Source organism: Pristiophorus japonicus, unplaced genomic scaffold, assembly GCF_044704955.1.
Source record: "Pristiophorus japonicus isolate sPriJap1 unplaced genomic scaffold, sPriJap1.hap1 HAP1_SCAFFOLD_2284, whole genome shotgun sequence".
In the NCBI taxonomy this organism is placed as follows: Eukaryota; Metazoa; Chordata; class Chondrichthyes; family Pristiophoridae; genus Pristiophorus; species Pristiophorus japonicus.
The window spans coordinates 4,767-27,090 of record NW_027251999.1 but is presented as its reverse complement, the minus strand read 5'-3'; the positions used below and the strand labels follow the sequence as shown (position 1 = coordinate 27,090).

The 22,324-nt window shown below is 52.4% G+C and overlaps 1 protein-coding gene across 1 annotated transcript; it reads right to left on the bottom strand.

Moving 5' to 3' along the window:
* Positions 1-7,481: 7,481 nt before the first annotated feature.
* LOC139245662 (WD repeat-containing protein 54-like) lies at positions 7,482-22,048 on the bottom strand (the record flags this gene model as incomplete). Its single annotated transcript, XM_070871240.1, has 3 exons — positions 21,633-22,048; positions 15,405-15,630; positions 7,482-7,626 (listed from the first exon to the last, which is right to left on the bottom strand). Coding segments are annotated over exons 1-3 (385 nt in total), but the record flags the coding sequence as incomplete, so codon positions are not given.
* Between the last annotated feature and the right edge of the window lie 276 nt (positions 22,049-22,324).

Below are 22,324 nucleotides of genomic sequence, written 5' to 3'. Positions count from 1 at the left end.
CCCCTCCCCCCGATCACACCCTGTCCCATTGAACACACACTCTAACCCCCCCCCGATCACACCCTGTCCCATTGAACACACACTCTAACCCCTCCCCCGATCACACCCTGTCCCATTGAACACACACTCTAACCCCTCCCCCCGATCACACCCTGTCCCATTGAACACACACTCTAACCCCCCCCCCCGATCACACCCTGTCCCATTGAACACACACTCTAACCCCTCCCCCCGATCACACCCTGTCCCATTGAACACACACTCCAACCCCCCCCCGATCACACCCTGTCCCATTGAACACACACTCTAACCCCTCCCCCGATCACACCCTGTCCCATTGAACACACACTCTAACCCCTCCCCCCGATCACACCCTGTCCCATTGAACACACAGTCTAACCCCCCCCCCCCCGATCACACCCTGTCCCATTGAACACACACTCTAACCCCTCCCCCCCGATCACACCCTGTCCCATTGAACACACACTCTAACCCCTACCCCCCGATCACACCCTGTCCCATTGAACACACACTCTAACCCCTCCCCCCGATCACACCCTGTACCATTGAACACACACTCTAACCCCCCCCCGATCACACCCTGTCCCATTGAACACACACTCTAACCCCTCCCCCCGATCACACCCTGTCCCATTGAACACACATTCTAACCCCTCCCCCGATCACACCCTGTCCCATTGAACACACACTCTAACCCCTCTCCCCGATCACACCCTGTCCCATTGAACACACACTCTAACCCCTCCCCCCGATCACACCCTATCCCATTGAACACACACTCTAACCCCTCCCCCCGATCACACCCTGTCCCATTGAACACACACTCTAACCCCTCCCCCCGATCACACCCTGTCCCATTGAACACACACTCTAACCCCCTCCCCCCGATCACACCCTGTCCCATTGAACACACACTCTAACCCCTCCCCCAATCACACCCTGTCCCATTGAACACACACACTAACCCCTCCCCCCGATCACACCCTGTCCCATTGAACACACACTCTAACCACCCCCCCCCCGATCACACCCTGTCCCATTGAACACACACTCTAACCCCCCCCGCGATCACACCCTGTCCCATTGAACACACACTCTAACCACCCACCCCCGATCACACCCTGTCCCATTGAACACACATTCTAACCCCCCGCCCCCCGATCACACCCTGTTCCATTGAACACACACTCTAACCCCTCCCCCCCGGATCACACACTGTCCCATTGAACACACACTCTAACCCCTCCCTCGCCGATCACACCCTGTTCCATTGAACACACACTCTGACCCCTCCCCCCGATCACACCCTGTCCCATTGAACACACACTCTAACCCCTCCCCCCGATCACACCCTGTCCCATTGAACACACACTCTAACCCCCATCCCCCCGATCACACCCTGTCCCATTGAACACACACTCTAACCCCTCCCCCGATCACACCCTGTCCCATTGAACACACACTCTAACCCCTCCCTCGCCGATCACACCCTGTCCCATTGAACACACACTCTAACCCCTCCCCCCGATCACACCCTGTCCCATTGAACACACACTCTAACCCCCATCCCCCCGATCACACCCTGTCCCATTGAACACACACTCTAACCCCTCCCCCCGATCACACCCTGTCCCATTGAACACATACTCTGACCCCTCCCCCGATCACACCCTGTCCCATTGAACACACACTCTAACCCCTCCCCCGATCACACCCTGTCCCATTGAACACACACTCTAACCCCTCCCCCCGATCACACCCTGTCCCATTGAACACACACTCGAACCCCTACCTCGCCGATCACACCCTGTCCCATTGAACACACACTCTAACCCCTCCCCCCGATCACACCCTGTCCCATTGAACACACACTCTAACCCCTCCCCCCGATCACACACTGTCCCATTGAACACACACTCTAACCCCTCCCCCCGATCACACCCTGTCCCATTGAACACACACTCTAACCCCACCCCCCGATCACATCCTGTCCAATTGAACACACACTCTAACCCCTCACCCGATCACACCCTGTCCCATTGAACACACACTCTAACCCCCTCCCCCCCGATCACACCCTGTCCCATTGAACACACACTTTAACCCCTCCCCCCGATCACACCCTATCCCATTGAACACACACTCTAACCCCTCCCCCCGATCACACCCTGTCCCATTGAACACACACTCTCACCCCTCCCCCCGATCACACCCTGTCCCATTGAACACACACTCGAACCCCTCCCCCCGATCACACCCTGTCCCATTGAACACACACTCTAACCCCTCCCCCGATCACACCCTGTCCCATTGAACACACACTCTAACCCCTCCCCCACCGATCACACCCTGTCCGATTGAACACACACTCTGACCCCTCCCCCGATCAAACCCTGTCCCATTGAACACACACTCTAACCCCTCCCCCCGATCACACCCTGTCCCATTGAACACACACTCTAACCCCTCCCCCCGATCACACCCTGTCCCATTGAACACACACTCTAACCCCTCCCCCGATCACACCCTGTCCCATTGAACACACACTCTAACCCCTCCCCCACCGATCACACCCTGTCCCATTGAACACACACTCTAACCCCTGCCCCCGATCACACCCTGTCCCATTGAACACACACTCTAACCCCTCCCTCGTCGATCACACCCTGTCCCATTGAACACACACTCTAACCCCCCCCCCCGATCACACCCTGTCCCATTGAACACACACTCTAACCACCCCCCCCCCCGATCACACCCTGTCCCATTGAACACACATTCTAACCCCCCGCCCCCCGATCACACCCTGTTCCATTGAACACACACTCTAACCCCTCCCCCCCGGATCACACACTGTCCCATTGAACACACACTCTAACCCCTCCCCCGATCACACCCTGTCCCATTGAACACACACTCTCACCCCTCCCCCACCGATCACACCCTGTCCCATTGAACACACACTCTAACCCCTCCCCCGATCACACCCTGTCCCATTGAACACACACTCTAACCCCTCCCCCCGATCACACCCTGTCCCATTGAACACACACTCTAACCCCTCCCCCCGATCACACCCTGTCCCATTGAACACACACTCTAACCCCTCCCCCCGATCACACCCTGTCCCATTGAACACACACTCTAACCCCACCCCCCGATCACACCCTGTCCCATTGAACACACACTCTAACCCCTCCCCCGATCACACCCTGTCCCATTCAACACACACTCTAACCCCCTCCCCCGATCACACCCTGTCCCATTGAACACACACTCTAACCCCACCCCCCGATCACACCCTGTCCCATTGAACACACACTCTAACCCCCTCCCCCCCGATCACACCCTGTCCCATTGAACACACACTTTAATCCCTCCCCCCGATCACACCCTATCCCATTGAACACACACTCTAACCCCTCCCCCCGATCACACCCTGTCCCATTGAACACACACTCTCACCCCTCCCCCCGATCACACCCTGTCCCATTGAACACACACTCGAACCCCTCCCCCCGATCACACCCTGTCCCATTGAACACACACTCTAACCCCTCCCCCCGATCACACCCTGTCCCATTGAACACACACTCTAACCCCTCCCCCCCGATCACACCCTGTCCCATTGAACACACACTCTAACCCCTCCCCCGATCACACCCTGTCCCATTGAACACACACTCTAACCCCTCCCCCGATCACACCCTGTCCCATTGAACACACACTCTAACCCCTCCCCGATCACACCCTGTCCCATTGAACACACACTCTAACCCCTCCCCACGATCACACTCTGTCCCATTCAACACACACTCTTACCCCTCCCCCCGATCACACCCTGTCCCATTGAACACACACTCTAACCCCTCCCCCCGATCACACCCTGTCCCATTGAACACACACTCTAACCCCGCCCCCCGATCACACCCTGTCCCATTGAACACACTCTAACCCCCCCCCCCCCGATCACACCCTGTCCCATTGAACACACACTCTAACCCCTCCCCCCGATCACACCCTGTCCCATTGAACACACACTCTAACCCCCCCCCCCCCGATCACACCCTGTCCCATTGAACACACACTCTAACCCCTCCCCCCGATCACACCCTGTCCCATTGAACACACACTCTAACCCCTCCCCCCGATCACACCCTGTCCCATTGAACACACACTCTAACCCCTCCCCCCGATCACACCCTGTCCCATTGAACACACACTCTAACCCCCCCCCCCCCGATCACACTCTGTCCCATTGAACACACACTCTAACCCCTCCCCCCGATCATACCCTGTCCCATTGAACACACACTCTAACCCCCCCCCCCCCCCCGATCACACTCTGTCCCATTGAACACACACTCTAACCCCTCCCCCCGATCACACCCTGTCCCATTGAACACACACTCTAACCCCTCCCCCCGATCACACCCTGTCCCATTGAACACACTCTAACCCCTCCCCCCGATCACACCCTGTCCCATTGAACACACACTCTAACCCTTCCCTGATCACACCCTGTCCCATTGAACACACACTCTAACCCCTCCCCCGATCACACCCTGTCCCATTGAACACACACTCTTCCCCCTCCCCCCGATCACACCCTGTCCCATTGAACACACAGTCTAACCCCCCCCCCCGATCACACCCTGTCCCATTGAACACACACTCTAACCCCTCCCCCCGATCACACCCTGTCCCATTGAACACACACTCTAACCCCTACCCCCCGATCACACCCTGTCCCATTGAACACACACTCTAACCCCTCCCCCCCGATCACACCCTGTCCCATTGAACACACACACTAACCCCTCCCCCAATCACACCCTGTCCCATTGAACACACACTCTAACCCCTCCCCCGATCACACCCTGTCCCATTGAACACACACTCTAACCCGCCCCCCCCGATCACACCCTGTCCCATTGAACACACACTCTAACCCCTCCCCCCGATCACACCCTGTCCCATTGAACACACACTCTAACCCCCCCCCCCGATCACACCCTGTCCCATTGAACACACACTCTAACCCCTCCCCCGATCACACCCTGTCGCATTGAACACACACTCTAACCCCTCCCCCCGATCACACCCTGTCCCATTGAACACACACTCTAACCCCTCCCCCCCGATCACACCCTGTCCCATTGAACACACACTCTAACCCCTCCCCCCGATCACACCCTGTCCTATTGAACACACACTCTAACCCCTCCCCCCGATCACACCCTGTCCCATTGAACACACACTCTAACCCCTCCCCCCGATCACACCCTGTCCCATTGAACACACACCCTGCCCGCTCGCTCTCTCCTGATCAGTCCATTTATTGTCGAACAGATACAGTTGTCGATAATGAGATGATTGAAGTACAATGCATTCAGGACTATCTCCCAATTGCCACATTTTTCTTCCACTGTCACACTCAGGGCCCAAGTTTCCACATGATTCGCGCCTGATTTTTAGGAGCAACTGGTGGAGAACGGACTATTTTAGAATTCGCAATTCTCCACATTTTTTTTTCTGCAGTTCTAGTCAGGTAGAACAGTTCTAGTTTGGAACAGAATTTTTTCTTCAAAAGGGGGCGTGTCCGGCCACTGACGCGTGATTTGAAAGTTTCCACAGTGAAAACGTACTCCAAACTAAAGTAGAATGGAGCAAGTGAAGATTTTTGTAGAACTGAAAAAGCCTGTTCTACACATTAAAAAATCAGGCGCAGGTTACAAATCAGGCATCCAGAACGAGGTGGGGGGGAAGGGAACTCATTAAATTCTACAATAAATCCTTATTTATACTTATACAAATATTATACAAATAAATCCAACCTGAATAAACATTTATAAGCAAAGAAAAGATTAAATAAACCATCTTCCTACCTGTGTGAAAGTGCTTCAGCCAGGGAGAATGCTGCAGCAAGCCTCACAAAACGAGGCAGCCGTTCCCGAACGCGGGGGGGAGAGAGCCGACCGAACGTGGGAGGGAGAGAAGGGAGCCGACCGAACGCGGGAGGGAGGGAGAGAGCTGACGGAACGCGGGAGGGAGGGAGAGAGCCGACCGAACGCGGGAGGGAGAGAGCCGACCGAACGCGGGAGGGAGGGAGAGAGCCGACGGAACGCGGGAGGGAGGGAGAGAGCCGACCGAACGCGGGAGGGAGGGAGAGAGCCGACCGAACGCGGGAGGGAGGGAGAGAGCCGACGGAACGCGGGAGGGAGGGAGAGAGCCGACCGAACGCGGGAGGGAGGGAGAGAGCCGACGGAACGCGGGAGGGAGGGAGAGAGCCGACGGAACGCGGGAGGGAGGGAGAGAGCCGACGGAACGCGGGAGGGAGGGAGAGAGCCGACGGAACGCGGGAGGGAGGGAGAGAGCCGACCGAACGCGGGAGGGAGGGAGAGAGCCGACGGAACGTGGGAGGGAGGGAGAGAGCCGACCGAACGCGGGAGGGAGGGAGAGAGCCGACCGAACGTGGGAGGGAGGGAGAGAGCCGACGGAACGTGGGAGGGAGGGAGAGAGCCGACCGAACGCGGGAGGGAGGGAGAGAGCCGACGGAACGTGGGAGGGAGGGAGAGAGCCGACCGAACGCGGGAGGGAGGGAGAGAGCCGACGGAACGTGGGAGGGAGGGAGAGAGCCGACCGAACGCGGGAGGGAGCCGACCGAACGCGGGAGGGAGGGAGAGAGCCGACGGAACGTGGGAGGGAGGGAGAGAGCCGACCGAACGCGGGAGGGAGGAGGGGGGGGGGGGGGGGAGGGACTGAGCTGATCGAACGCGGGGGGGGGGGGAAGGGACTGAGCTGATCGAACGCGGGGGGGGGGGGGGGGGGAGGGAATGGTGCTGTTCCAGACGGCTGGCGGGAAGGACAGAAGGCTGCAGGAAGCCTCAAAAATTGAGGAGCCATTTCCCGACGGCAAAAGGGGGAGGTCGTCAGGAAACGGCTGCCTCAACTTCCTGCACCTTCTCTCTGCTACAAGAAGCCTCGGGGCTGATGTGCTGATGGCAATGTGCTTTTATTAAAAAATGTTCAAAAATTAAACAGCTACAAAGAACTACAAAAATGGCCGAGTGCCAATGTTTCCTTCACACTGAGCATGTGCGAACGCTCCAACGCGCACGAGCAGCGTTGCCGGCAGGAAAAAAAGTAATTTAAATAGTACCCGCCCCCTCCCACTTACAAAATCGGCGCGAGTGTAGGCTCCGCCCCCCTGGGCGCCGCGCCAAACAGACATGGAGCTGCAGGGCGCTCCAGAATCGCGCGTTTTTTTTTAGGTGACGTTTTAGGCACGAAAAACGGGCGCCCAGCTCGGAGGGGCACCCGTTTTTTTTCGTGTGGAAACTTGGGCCCTCAGTTTCTCCAATTCCTTTATTCATGTCACAGTTCGAAACACCCAAAGTCTGCACAGAGAAGATAAACATGAGTGGAGAAATGTCATTGACTGGAACGGTTTCATTTACCAGTAGCGTGTCCATGCATTGCCCAGGTAGTAGGCGGTATAGTCAGGTTTACTTTAGCTCCATACCCCTGCCCCTCCGTTACCTGAATGCCTTTCTGTGATGTCAGCACCAGGAGAATGCGCGATGGCAACACACACCATGCAGCCTGGGGAAAGGTACAAGGGGACATTTTCAGCAAAAGTGGATGGCTCTGCTATATTTTTAAATGAAAGATGTCACACCTGGGCAAACTGGGTGTTAGCTTGAAATACTCCTGCTCATGTGCAGCACGGGGTTAGATACAGAGTAAAGCTCCCTCTACACTGTCCCATCAAACATTCCCAGGGCAGGTCCAGGGGGTTAGATACAGAGTAAAGCTCCCTCTACACTGTCCCATCAAACACTCCCAGGACAGGTACAGGGGGTTAGATACAGAGTAAAGCTCCCTCTACACTGTCCCATCAAACACTCCCAGGGCAGGTACAGGGGGTTAGATACAGAGTGAAGCTCTCTCAACACTGTCCCATCAAACACTCCCAGGGCAGGTACAGCACGGGGTTAGATACAGAGTAAAGCTCTCTCTGCACTGTCCCATCAAACACTCCCAGGGCAGGTACAGGGGGTTAGATACAGAGTAAAGCTCTCTCTGCACTGTCCCATCAAACACTCCCAGGGCAGGTACAGGGGATTAGATACAGAGTAAAGCCTCCTCTACACTGCCCCATCACACACTCCCAGGGCAGGTCCAGCGGGTTAGATACAGAGTAAAGCTCCCTCTACACTGTCCCATCAAACACTCCCAGGGCAGGTACAGGGGGTTAGATACAGAGTAAAGCTCCCTCTACACTGTTCCATCAAACACTCCCAGGGCAGGTACAGGGGGTTAAGAACATACATAAGAATTAGGAACAGGAGTAGGCCATCTAGCCCCTCGAGCCTGCTCCGCCATTCAACAAGATCATGGCTGATCTGGTCGTGGACTCAGCTCCACTTACCCGCCCGCTCCCCGTAACCCTCAATTCCCTTATTGGTTAAGAATGTTCCCGATGTTGTGGAAGTCCAGAACCAGGGCTCACAGTCTAATGATAAGGAGTAAGCCAAAAAGGACTGAGATGAGGAGAAACTTTTTCACCCAGAGAATTGTGAACCTGTGGAATCCTCTGCCACAGAAAGTTGTTGAGGCCAGTTCGGTGAATATATTCAAAAGGGAGTTAGATGTGGCATTTACGGCTAAAGGGATCAAGGGGTATGGAGAGAAGTCAGGAAAGGGGTACTGAAGTTCCATGATCAGCCATGATCTTATTGAATGGTGGTGCAGGCTCAAAGGGCAGAATGGCCTCCTCCTGCATCTACTTTCTATGTTTCTATGTTTCAGCTGCTTCATCAATGACCTTCCCTCCATCATAAGGTCAGAAGTGGGGATGTTCGCTGATGACTGCACAGTGTTCCATGCCATTTGCATCGCCTCAGATAATGGATCAGTCCATGCCCACATGCAGCAAGACATGCTTGGGCCGATAGGTGGAAAGTAACAGTCATGCCACACAAGTGCCATCTCCAACAAGCGAGAATCTAACCACCGCCCCTTGACATTCAACAGCATTCCCATCGCTGAATCCCCCACCATCAATATCCTGGGGGTCACCATTGACCAGAAACTTAACTGGACCAGTCACATAAATACTGTGGCAACAACAGGCTGTGTATTCTGTGGTGAGTGTCTCACCTGACTCCCCAAAGCCTCTCCACCATCTACACGGCACAAGTCAGGAGTGTGATGGAATACTCTCCACTTGCCTGGATGGTGCAGCTCCAACAACACTCGAAGCTCGACACTATCCAGGACAAAGCAGCCGCTTGATTGTCACCCCATCCCCCACCTCCAACACTCACTCCCTCCACCACCGGCACACCGTGTGTACCATCGACAAAATGCACTGCAGCAACTTGCCAAGGTTTCTTCAACAGCACCTCCCAAACCCGCGACCTCTATCACCTAGATCATCATCAGAGGCAGTCCCTCGAAATCGAGGAAGACTTGCTTCCACTCTAAAAGTGAGTTCTCAGGTGACTGAACAGTCTGTACTGGAATTACAGTCCCTGTCACAGGTGGGACAGACAGTGTTTGAGGGAAGGCGAGGGTGGGACTGGTTTGCCGCACGCTCCTTCCGCTGCCTGCGCTTGCTTTCTGCACGCTCTCGGCGACGAGACTCGATGTGCTCAGCGCCCTCCCGGATGCACTTCCTCCACTTTGGCCAGGTGTCAGTGGGGATGTTGCATTTTATCAGGGAGGCTTTGAGGGTGTCCTTAAAAAGTTTCCTCTGCCCATCTGGGGCTCACTTGCTGTGAAGTAGTTCCGAGTAGAGCGGTTGCTTTGGGAGTCTTGTGTCAGGCATGCAAACAATGAGGCCCTCCCAACGGAGCTGATCGAGTGTGGTCAGTGCTTCGATGCTGGGGTTATTGGCCTGGTCGAGGACGCTAACGTTGGTGCATCTGTCCTCCCAGGGGATTTGCAGGATCTTGCGGAGACATCGTTGGTGGTATTTCTCCAGCAACTTGAGGTGTCTACTGTACATGGTTCCTGTCTCTGAACCATACAGGAGGGCGGGTATTACTACAGCCCTGTAGACCATGAGCTTGGTGGTAGATTTGAGGGCCTGGTCTTTGAACACTCTCTTCCTCAGGCGGCCGACGGCTGCGCTGGCGCGCTGGAGGCGGTGTTGGATCTCGTCGTCGATGTCTGCCCTTGCTGATAATAGGCTCCCTAGGCCACCTAGAAGGACAAGGGCAGCAGGCACATGGGAACACCACCACCTCCACGTTCCCCTCCAAGTCACACACCATCCTGACTTGCAAATTTATCGTTGTTGCTTCATCGTCGCTGGGTCACAATTCTGGAACTCCCTCCTGAACAGCACTGTGGGAGCACCTTCACCACACGGACTGCAGCGGTTCAAGAAGGCGGCTCACCACCACCTTCTCAAGGGGCAATTAGAGATGGGCAAAAGATGCCGGCCTGGCCAGCTACGCACACAGCCCAGGAAGGAATTTTAAAAACTCATGTTGTCTGAATTATTAATTCAGGCCTCTGAATTATTACTCCAGTAACATAACCATGACACTGCCATACCATTATTCTAACATTCAACCTAGGTGCAGTCACTATTTCCCAATCGTTTTCCGAATCGAACATCACTGATTTAGCTCACTTCAATTCCCAAAACCAAAGCAATGCCCCTTTCCTTGTTGGGAGTAGAATCATTTGATTGGCAACCTCATGGATATGCCCTATCCCTTAATACCTTTGGTTTACAGAAAGCGACCAATCTCCGGTTAACATGGATGGATCTCACATCAATTGCCGTTTTGTGGAGGAGAGTTCCAAACCTCTCCCACCCTGTGTGTGTCGGACTGTTTCCTAACTTCACTCCTGGAAGGTCTGGCCCTAATGTTTAGACCGTGTCCCCTCGTCCAAGACTCCCCAACCAGCAGATACAGTGTCTCTCCATCGACCAGATCTGTTGCCCTAAATATCCTGAAAACTTACATCAAATCACCCCTGAACCTTCTAAATCCCAGGGAATACATCCCTGGTGTGTGTAATCTCTCCTCGTGACGTAACCCTTAGAGTCTGAGTATCATCCTGGTAAACCTACGCTGTACTCCCTCCAAAACCAATATATCATCCCTAAGGTGTGGGCCCAGAACTGCTCACAGTGCTCCAGGTGTGGGCCCAGAACTGCTCACAGTACTCCAGGTGTGGGGCCCAGAACTGCTCACAGTACTCCAGGTGTGGGGCTCAGAACTGCTCACAGTGCCCCAGGTGTGGGGCCCAGAACTGCTCACAGTGCCCCAGGTGTGGGGCCCAGAACTGCTCACAGTGCTCCAGGTGTGGGGCCCAGAACTGCTCAGTGCTCCAGGTGTGGGGCCCAGAACTGCTCACAGTGCTCCAGGTGTGGGGCCCAGAACTGCTCACAGTACTCCAGGTGTGGGGCCCAGAACTGCTCACAGTAGTCCAGGTGTGGGGCCCAGAACTGCTCACAGTGCCCCAGGTGTGGGGCCCAGAACTGCTCACAGTGCCCCAGGTGTGGGGCCCAGAACTGCTCACAGTGCTCCAGGTGTGGGGCCCAGAACTGCTCAGTGCTCCAGGTGTGGGGCCCAGAACTGCTCACAGTGCTCCAGGTGTGGGGCCCAGAACTGCTCACAGTACTCCAGGTGTGGGGCCCAGAACTGCTCACAGTAGTCCAGGTGTGGGGCCCAGAACTGATCACAGTGCTCCAGGTGTGGGGCCCAGAACTGATCACAGTGCTCCAGGTGTGGGGCCCAGAACTGCTCACAGTGCTCCAGGTGTGGGCCCAGAACTGCTCACAGTACTCCAGGTGTAGGGCCCAGAACTGCTCACAGTGCTCCAGGTGTGGGCCCAGAACTGCTCACAGTACTCCAGGTGTGGGGCCCAGAACTGCTCACAGTGCTCCAGGTGTGGGCCCAGAACTGCTCACAGTACTCCAGGTGTGGGCCCAGAACTGCTCACAGTGCTCCAGGTGTGGGCCCAGAACTGCTCACAGTGCTCCAGGTGTGGGGCCCAGAACTGCTCACAGTGCTCCAGGTGTGGGCCCAGAACTGCTCACAGTACTCCAGGTGTGGGGCCCAGAACTGCTCACAGTACTCCAGGTGTGGGGTCCAGAACTGCTCACAGTAATCCAGGTGTGGGGCCCAGAACTGCTCACAGTGCTCCAGGGGTGATCTAACCAGGGTTTGTACAGCTGCAGCATCACCTCGACCCCTGTATTCTAGTCCTCGAGATAGAAAGGCCAGCATCCCATTAGCCTTTGTCAGTATTTTCTGTAGCTGTTGATGACATTTGAATGATCCATGTACCTGGACCAAGTCTCTTTGGACCCACTGTGTTTAGCCTGTCACCATTTAGAAATACCCTGTTGTATCCTTTTTAGGTCCAAAGTGGATGAGCTCACACTTGCCTACACTGAACCCCATTTGCCACAGTTGTGCCCATTCACTGAATCTGTCGATATCCCGGTTTAATTTTATGCGTCCACCTACACTGCCGCCTATCTTTGTGTCATCGGTAAATTTGGATACGTGGCTTTCTATCCCACCATCTGACTGGTTAGTAAATACTGTGAATAGCTGAGGCCCTGCGGGATACCACTAGGCAACCTCTGCCTAGTACCTGCCTATTATCCCTGCTGCCCGTCTCCAGCCACTCAGCAAATTTCCTAACCAGCTCAATAATTTGCCCTCAATTCCATGGGCCTTTATCTTACGTGGGACTTCATCAAATGCCTTCTGGAGGTTCATATAAATAACTTTCACTAAATAAAAAGGGTATATGAGCACTGGAGAAGATGCAAAAAAGTTTTTAAAGGATGATACCAGAACTGAGCAGTTGCAACTGTAAGGATTGGTTGAACAAGCTGGCTATCTTTTCTTTAAGATGCATCATCATCATAGGCAGTCCCTCGGGGTCGAGAATGACAAGATTACGGAAGGGTTTGATAAAGTAGACAAAGAGAAAATGGTTCCACTTGTGGGGGAGACCAGCACAAGAGGCATTAAATATAAGATGGTGACTCATAAATCCGATCGGGAATTCAGGGCAAGGCTCTTTACCCAAAGAGGGGTGAGAATGTACAACTCACTGACACAGCGGGTAGTTGAGGTGAATAGTATCGATACATTTAAGGAGAGGCTGGATAAGCACATGGGGGAAAAGGGACTGGAAGGATATGTTGATGGGCTGAGAGTGTAAGACGGGAGGAGGCTCATGTGGAGCATAATTACCAGCATGGATCTGTTGGGCCGAATGGCCTGTCCCTGTGCTGTACATACCATGTCACTGTATTGTAAATTGTGGGATGACATCGGAAAGTGACCACAAAGTTGCCGGATTGTCGTAAAAACCCAACAGGTTCAGCACGTTACTGAGGGAGGAGAACTTGCTGTCAATACCCGGTCTGCCTATGTGGGACTGCAGTCTTACTGACTTCATAGAAAAACATAGAAACGTAAAAAATAGGTGCAGAATAGACCCTTCAAGCCTGCACCACCATTCAATAAGATCATGGCTGATCATTCCCTCAGTACCCCTTTCCTGCTTTCTCTCCATACCCCTTGATCCCTTTAGCCATAAGGGCCATATCTAACTCCCTCTTGAATATATCCAATGAACTGGCCTCAACCACTCTCTGCGGCAGGGAATTCCACAGGTTAACAACTCTCTGAGTGAAGAAGTTTCTCCTCATCTCAGTCCTAACTTCGTAAATAGCCCAACCTCCCAACAGACACATCCTGGTCGAGGATGCAATCTCGCATGTATTCCGATTGATGGACAGGAAAGCTCTTTACGCCTCTGGCTGATTTTGCTCACATACACAAAAGTTCCTTCTGTGTATTGTAATAGACTGATGAACAAGGTCAGAGAATGTGGAGCTAGGGGACAAGTAGCAGAATGGATAACTAGCTGGCTTCAATACAGAAAGCAGAGAGTCGGGGTAACGGGTAGCTATTCACAGGGGCAGAAGGTGGGTAGTGGTGTTCCACAAGGAGCAGTGCTGGGACCACTGTTGGTCACAATTTATAGTAACGATTTAAAGTTTGGAATCAAAAACACAATTTCTAAATTTGTGGATGACACCAAATTGGGGGATAGTCAATACTGAGGGGGACTGCAACACATTACAGGGGGACATTAATAAACTTGCAGAATGGGCATAGAATTGGCAAATGTTCAACACAGGTAAATGTAAGGTATTACATTTTGGTCGGTCACTTATTACTTGGAGGGCGAGAGTCTGGGTGGGGAGAGGAACAAAGGGATCTGAGATACAAATACACAAATCACTAAACGTTGTTAGCAAGGTCATAAACAGCAAACCAAGCACGAGGATTTATTTCTAGAGGTATAGAATTGAAAAGTAGGGAAGTTATGCTAAACCTGTATGGAACCTTGGTTAGACCACAGAGTACTGTGTACAGCTATTGTCGCCATACTATAAAAAGAATATAGAGACACTGGAGAGGGTGCAGAGAAGATTTACAAGGATGATACCAGAAATGCGAGGGTTTACATATCCGGAAAGGATGGACAGACTGGGTCTCTTTCCTCTTGAAAAAAAAAAGGCGGCTGAGGGATGACCTAATCGAGGTCTTTAAAATGATGAAAGGTTTTGATGGAGTGGATACAGAGAGAATGTTTCCACTTGTGGGGAAGAGCATAACTAGAGGCCATTGATATAAGATAGTCACCCAGAAATCCAATGGGGAATTCAGGAGAAAAGTCTTTACCCAGAGAGGGGTGAGAATGTGGAACTCGCTGCCACAGGGAGGGGTTGAGGTGAATAGTATCGATGTGTTTCAGGGGAGGCTGGACAAGTATATGGGGGAGAAGGGAATAGAGGGTTATGCTGATAGATTTAGATGGGGAAAGACGGGAGGAGGCTCGAGTGGCGTATAAACGCTGGTTTGGCCCAATGGCCTGTTTCTTTGCCGTATATACCGTGTAAGTCATCATGGACAATATTTGGAGCCTGGTTACTGAAGCAGACAGAGGGCAGAGTGCATGTCCCCTGTGAATGGAATCAGCCAGTTATCAGCAGTGGAAGATTGTGGAATGTAATCTGCTAGAAACTGCACTGGGACACCTCCAATTCACATCACTTAGGATCTTTACAAGCATCAGACATCAGTGCTTGAGCTGTACTAACCCGATGGATCACGTGATTTATTTCTTCTCCTGTGCCCCAGCTGGGATTGACCTGAGCTACATGGAGGGAGGGAGGGAGCTCTGATCCTCGAGCCCGCCCAGTACAGACCGAGGGCCTTGATCCACACCTCGGCCCAACCTATTCTCCAGAGTTGAAAGGTCTCTATCCTGTAGCACCTCATTCCTCACTCCAGCAACACAAGCAGACATACGGCTCGTACCTGCATGATTAAGGAGGTGCCATGCACGGTGCCTCCCTCCTTGGACTGCAGCTGCCTGTGTGACAGGTTCAGGCCATCGCTGGAGGCGCTCAGCATGTTCACCACACTGCCATGGATCACAGCAAAGTAGGTGAGGTTCTTATCCATGATGGGCAGGATGCTGAGGTTGTTGTACAGAGCAGAGGCACTGCTCTTCAGCTGAATACTCTTCTCCTTCTTGTACATCCTGCAACAACAAACATCTTCCTTTAGGTAAAAATAGATCGTCAGAGAGGTTTACAGCAAAGGAGGCCATTCAGCTCACCCTGTCACAGGAACAGGAGGCCATTCAGCCCACCCCCAGCCCACTCTGTCACAGGAACAGGAGGCCATTCAGCCCACCCCCAGCCCACCCTGTCACAGGAACAGGAGGCCATTCAGCCCACCCCCAGCCCACCCTGTCACAGGAACAGGAGGCCATTCAGCCCACTGTCACAGGAACAGGAGGCTATTTTGCCCCTCGAGCCTGTTCCACTATTCAATGAAATCATGTATATATGTGTGTGTGTGTGTATGTGTGTGTGTATATTAAAAAAAGTCTGTGTTTATCTATACAAGAAATACTTGCCTTTATAGAGCACTTTTCACGACCACCTGACATGTCAAAGCGCTTTACATCGGTCAGTGTTGTAATGTGGGAAACGCGGCATCCAACCCGTGCACAAACAGCAATGTGATAATGACCAGATAAATTGTTTTGTTAACTTGATTGAGGGATAAATATTTGCCAGAACCCCGGGGATAATTCTTTTGGATGAGACGTTAAACTCTTCTTCGAAACAGTGCCACGGGATCCCCACATCCACCGGAGGGCAGACTGTAATTGTCCAAGGCTTTGGGGAGACCAGACCTGGAGTACTGCGCACAGTTTGGGTCTCCGTATCTGAGGAAGGGTATACTTGCCTTACAGGTTCACTAGATTGATTACTGGGATGAGAGGGCTGTCTTTATGAGCAGAGATTGTGTAGAGGGGACCGATCCTCTCTGGAGTTTAGAAGAATGGGAGATGGCCTCATTGAAACATATGAAATACTGAGGGCCATTGACAGGGTGGATGCTGAAAGGTTGTTTACTCTGGTTGGACAATCTCGAACTACGGGATCACAGTCTCAGGATAAGGGGTCGGCCATTAAAGACCCAGATGAGGAGACATTGCTTCACTTCACTCAGAGGGTTGTGAATATTTGCAATTCTCTACTCCAGAGGGCTGTGGATGCTCAGGTGATGAAAGAAAGACTTGGATTTATATAGCGCCTTTCACGACCACCGCACGTCTCAAAGCACTTGTCGGAGGGGCAGTACAGAGGGAGCGCCTCATTGTCGGAGAGGCAGAACTGAGGGAGCGCTTCACTGTCGGAGGGGCAGTACTGAGGAGTGCAGCACTGTCGGAGGGGCAGTACTGAGGGAGCGCCTCACTGTCGGAGGGGCAGTACTGAGGGAGTGCAGCACTGTCGGAGGGGCAGTACTGAGGAGTGCAGCACTGTCGGAGGGGCAGTACTGAGGGAGCGCCTCATTGTCGGAGAGGCAGTACTGAGGGAGCGCTTCACTGTCGGAGGGGCAGTACTGAGGGAGCGCCTCATTGTCGGAGAGGCAGTACTGAGGGAGCGCTTCACTGTCGGAGGGGCAGTACTGAGGAGTGCAGCACTGTCGGAGGGGCAGTACTGACAGAGTGCAGCACTGTCGAAGGGGCAGTACTGAGGGAGCGCCACACTGTCGGAGGGGCAGTACTGAGGGAGTGCTGCACTGTCGGAGGGGCAGTACTGAGGGAGCGCCTCACTGTCGGAGGGGCAGTACTGAGGGAGCGCCTCACTGTCGGAGGGGCAGTACTGAGGGAGCGCCACACTGTCGGAGGGGCAGTACTGAGGGAGCGCCACACTGTCGGAGGGGCAGTACTGAGGGAGTGCAGCACTGTCGGAGGGGCAGTACTGAGGGAGCGCCTCACTGTCGGAGGGGCAGTACTGAGGAGTGCAGCACTGTCGGAGGGGCAGTACTGAGGGAGTGCAGCACTGTCGGAGGGGCAGTACTGAGGGAGCGCCTCATTGTCAGAGGGGCAGTACTGAGGGAGCGCCACACTGTCGGAGGGGCAGTACTGAGGGAGCGCCGCACTGTCGGAGGGGCAGTTCTGAGGGAGCGCCGCACTGTCGGAGGGTTAGATCTGAGGGAGTGCCGCACTGTCGGAGGGGCAGTACTGAGGGAGTGACGCACTGTCGGAGGGGCAGTACATTCGGATGAGATGTTTTACACCCACCAAGAAGGCAGATGTTTAAGATCCCACGGCACTATTTCAAAGAAGAGCAGGGGAGTTATCCCCGGTATCCTGGGCCAATATTTCTCCCTCAATAAACGTAACTATAATATAGATTACCCAATCATTATCACATTGCTGTTTGTGGGAGCTTGCTGTGCGCAAATTGGCTGCCGCATTTCCTGCATTACAACACTCCCTCAGTACTGCCCCTCCGACAGTGCAGCGCTCCCTCAGTACTGCCCCTCCGACAGTGCGGCGCTCCCTCAGTACTGCCCCTCCGACAGTGCGGTACTCCCTCAGTACTGCCCCTCCGACAGTGCAGCGCTCCCTCAGTACTGCTCCTCCGACAGTGCAGCGCTCCCTCAGTACTGCCCCTGACAGACGAGTTGATGTGGATATTGGACGGGGGGGGGGGGAAGGGGGAAGAGGTGGGGGTATATTGGGGGGGGCAGGGATATTGAGGGAGGGAGGGGATATAGAAACACAGAAAATATGTGCAGGAGTCGGCCATTCGGCCCTTCGAGCCTGCACCACCATTCAATAAGATCATGGCTGATCATTCCCTCAGTACCCCTTTCCTGCTTTCTCTCCATACCCCTTGATCCCTTTAGCCGTAAGGGCCATATCTAACTCCCTTTTGAATATATTTAGTGAATTCGCCTCAACAACTCTCTGTGGCAAAGAATTCCACAGGTTCACAACTCTCTGAGAGAAGAAGTTTCTCCTCATCTCGGTCCTAAATGGCTTACCCCTTATCCTTAGACTGTGACCCCTGGTTCTGGACTTCCCCAACATTGGGAACATTCTTCCTGCATCTAACCTGTCTAAACCCGTCAGAATTTTAAACGTTTCTATGAGGTGCCCTCTCATTCTTCTGAACTCCAGTGAATACAAGCCCAGTTGATCCAGTCTTTCTTGATATGTCAGTCCCGCCATCCCGGGAATCAGTCTGGTGAACCTTCGCTGCACTCCGTCAATAGCAAGAATGTCCTTCCTCAAGTTAGGAGATCAAAACTGTACACAATACTCCAGGTGTGGCCTCAACAAGGCCCTGTACAACTGTAGCAATACCTCCTTGCCCCTGTACTCAAATCCCCTCGTCTAAATCATTAATTTACAATGTAAACAGATGGGGCCCCAGCACAGAACCTTGCGGTACCCCACTAGTCACTGCCTGCCATTCTGAAAAGTCCCCATTTATTCCTACTCTTTGCTTCCTGTCTGACAACCAGTTCTCATTCCACATCAGCACACTACCCCCAATCCCATGTGCTCTAACTTTGCACATTAATCTCTTGTCTGGGACCTTGTCGAAAGCCTTTTGAAAGTCCAAATACACCACATCAACTGGTTCTCCCTTGTCCACTCTACTGGAAATGTCCTCAAAAAATTCCAGAAGATTTGTCAAGCATGATTTCCCTTTCACAAATCCATGCTGACTTGGACCTATCATGTCACCTCTTTCCAAATGCACTATGACATCCTTAATAATTGATTCCATCATTTTACCCACTACCGATGTCAGGCTGACCGGTCTATAATTCCCTGTTTTCTCTCTCCCTCCTTTTTTAAAAAGTGGGGTTACATTGGCTACCCTCCACTCCATAGGAACTGATCCAGAGTCTATGGAATGTTGGAAAATCACTGTGAATGCATCCGCTATTTCCAAGGCTACCCCCTTAAGTACTCTGGGAAACAGACCATCGGGCCCTGGGGATTTATCGGCCTTCAATCCCATCAATTTCCCCAACACAATTTCCCAACTAATAAGGATTTCCCTCAGTTCCTCCTTCTTTCTAGACCCTTTCACCCCTTTTATATCCGGAAGGTTGTTAGTGTCCTCCTTAGTGAATACTGAACCAAAGTACTTGTTCAATTGGTCTGCCATTTCTTTGGTCCCTGTTATAAATTCACCTGATTCTAACTGCAATGGACCTACATTAGTCTTCACTAATCTTTTTCTCTTCACATATCTATCGAAGCTTTTGCAGTCAGTTTTTATGTTCCCTGCAAGCTTACTCTTGTACTCTATTTTCCCCCTCCTCATTAAATCCTTAATCCTCCTCTGCTGAATTCCAAGTTTCTCCCAGTCCTCAGGTTTGCTGCTTTTTCTGGCGAATTTATCCGCCCCTTTCTTGGATTTAACACCATCCTTAATTTCTCTTGTTAACCACAGTTGAGCCACCATCCCCGTTTTATTTTTACGCCAGACAGGGATGTACAATTGTTGAAGTTCATCCATGTGATCTTTAAATGTTTGCCATTGCCTATCCACCGTCAACCCTTTTAGTATCATTTGCCCGTCTATCCTAGCCAATTCATGTCTCATACCATCGAAGTTTCCTTTCCTTAAGTTCAGGACCCTCGTCTCTGAATTAACTGTGTCACTCTCCATCTTAATTTCCTCTTTAACCAGCAACGCCATCCCACCTCCTTTTCCTTCCTGAATATTGAACACCCCTGGATGTTGAGTACCCAGCCTTGGTTACCCTGGAGCCATGTCTCCGTAATTCCAATTACATCATATCCATTAACAGCTATCTGCGCAGTCAATTCATCCACCTTATTACGAATGCGCCTCGCATTGAGGCACAGAGCCTTCAGGCTTGTTTTTTTAACACTCTTTGTCCCTTTAGAATTTTGCTGTAATGTGGCCCTTTTTGATTTTTGCCTTGGGTTTCTCTGCCCTCCACCTTTCCTTATTTCCTTTCTACCTTTTGCTTCTGCCCCCTTTTTACTTCCCCTCTGTCTCCCTGCATTGGTTCCCATCCCCCTGCCATATTAGTTTAACTCCTCCCCAACAGCACTGGCAAACACTCCCCCTAGGACATTGGTTCCGGTCCTGCCCAGGTGCAGACCGTCCGGTTTGTACTGGTCCCACCTCCCCCAGAACCGGTTCCAATGCTCCAGGAATTTGAATCCCTCCCTGCTGCACCACTGCTCAAGCCACGTATTAATCTGAGCTATCCTGCATTTCCTACTCTGACTAGCACGTGGCACTGGTAGCAATCCCGAGATTACTACTTTTGAGGTCCTACTTTTTAATTTAACTCCTAGCTCCCTAAATTCACCTTGTGGGACCTCATCCCGTTTTTTACTGATATCGTTGGTACCTACATGCACCACGACAACTGGCTGTTCACCCTCCCCCTCCAGAATGCCCTGCAGCCGCTCCGAGACATCCTTGACTCTTGCACCAGGGAGGCAACATACCATATTGGGAGAGGGGAGGGGGCAAGGAGGATATTGGGGGGGGGAATATTGAGGACGGTGGGGAGTCTGAGGGTGGTGGGGTATTGGGGGGATATCGGGGGGCGGGGGGAGATATCGGGGTGGAGGGGGTGGCTAAGAACATAAAAACATAAGAAATAGGAGCAGGAGTCGGCCATACAGCCCCTCGAGCCTGCTCCGCCATTTAATATGATCCCTTATCAATTAAGAAACTGTCTATTTCTGTCTTCAATTTATTCAATGCCCCAGCTTCCACAGTTCTCTGAGGCAGCGAATTCCACAGATTTACAACCCTCAGAGAATAAATTTCTCTTCATCTCTTTTAAATAGGCAGCCCCTTATTCTAAGATCATGCCCTCTAGTTCTAGTCTCCCCAACAGTGGAAACATCCTCTCTGCATCCACCTTGTCGAGTCCCCTCATAATCTTACACGTTTCGATAAGATCACCTATCATTCTTCTGAATTCCAATGAGCGCAACCCCCTCATCCACAGAATCAACCGAGTGAACCTTCTCTGAACTGCCTCCAAAGCAAGTATATCTTTTCGTAAATATGGAAAGCAAAACTGCACGCAGTACTCCAGGTGTGGCCTCACCAATACCCTGTATAACTGTAGCAAGACTTCCCTGCTTTTATACTCCATCCCCTTTGCAATAAAGGGCAAGATACCATTGACCTTCCTGATCACTTGCTGTACCTGCATACTAACCTTCTGTGTTTCATGCACAAGTACCCCCAGGTCCTGCTTTGCAATCTAGTGCAGCACTTTGCAATCTTTCTCCATTTAAATAATAACTTGCTGTTGGATTTTTTTCATCACCTCACACTTTCCAACATTATACTCCATCTGTCAAATTTCTGCCCATTCACTTAGCCTGTCTATGTCCTTTTGCAGATTTTTTGTGTCCTCCTCACACATTGCTTTTCCTCCCATCTTTGTATCGTCAGCAAACTTGGCTACGTTACACTCAGTCCCTTCTTCCAAGCCGTTAATATAGATTGTAAATAGTTGGGGTCCCAGCACTGATCCCTGCGGCACTGCACTAGTTACTGATTGCAACCCGAGAATGAACCATTTATCCCAACTCTCTGTTAGTTCGCCAATCCTCTATCCATGCTAATATATTACCCCCAACCCCGTCAACTTTTATCTTGTGCAGTAACCTTTTATGTGGCACCTTGTTAAATGCCTTCTGGAAATCCAAATACACCACATCCACTGGTTCCCCTTTATCCACTGGTTCCCCTTTATCCACCGGTCCCCTTATCCACCGGTCCCCTTATCCACTGGTTCCCCTTTATCCATCGGTCCCCTTATCCACTGGTTCCCCTTTATCCACCGGTCCCCTTATCCACCGGTCCCCTTATCCACTGGTTCCCCTTTATCCACCGGTCCCCTTA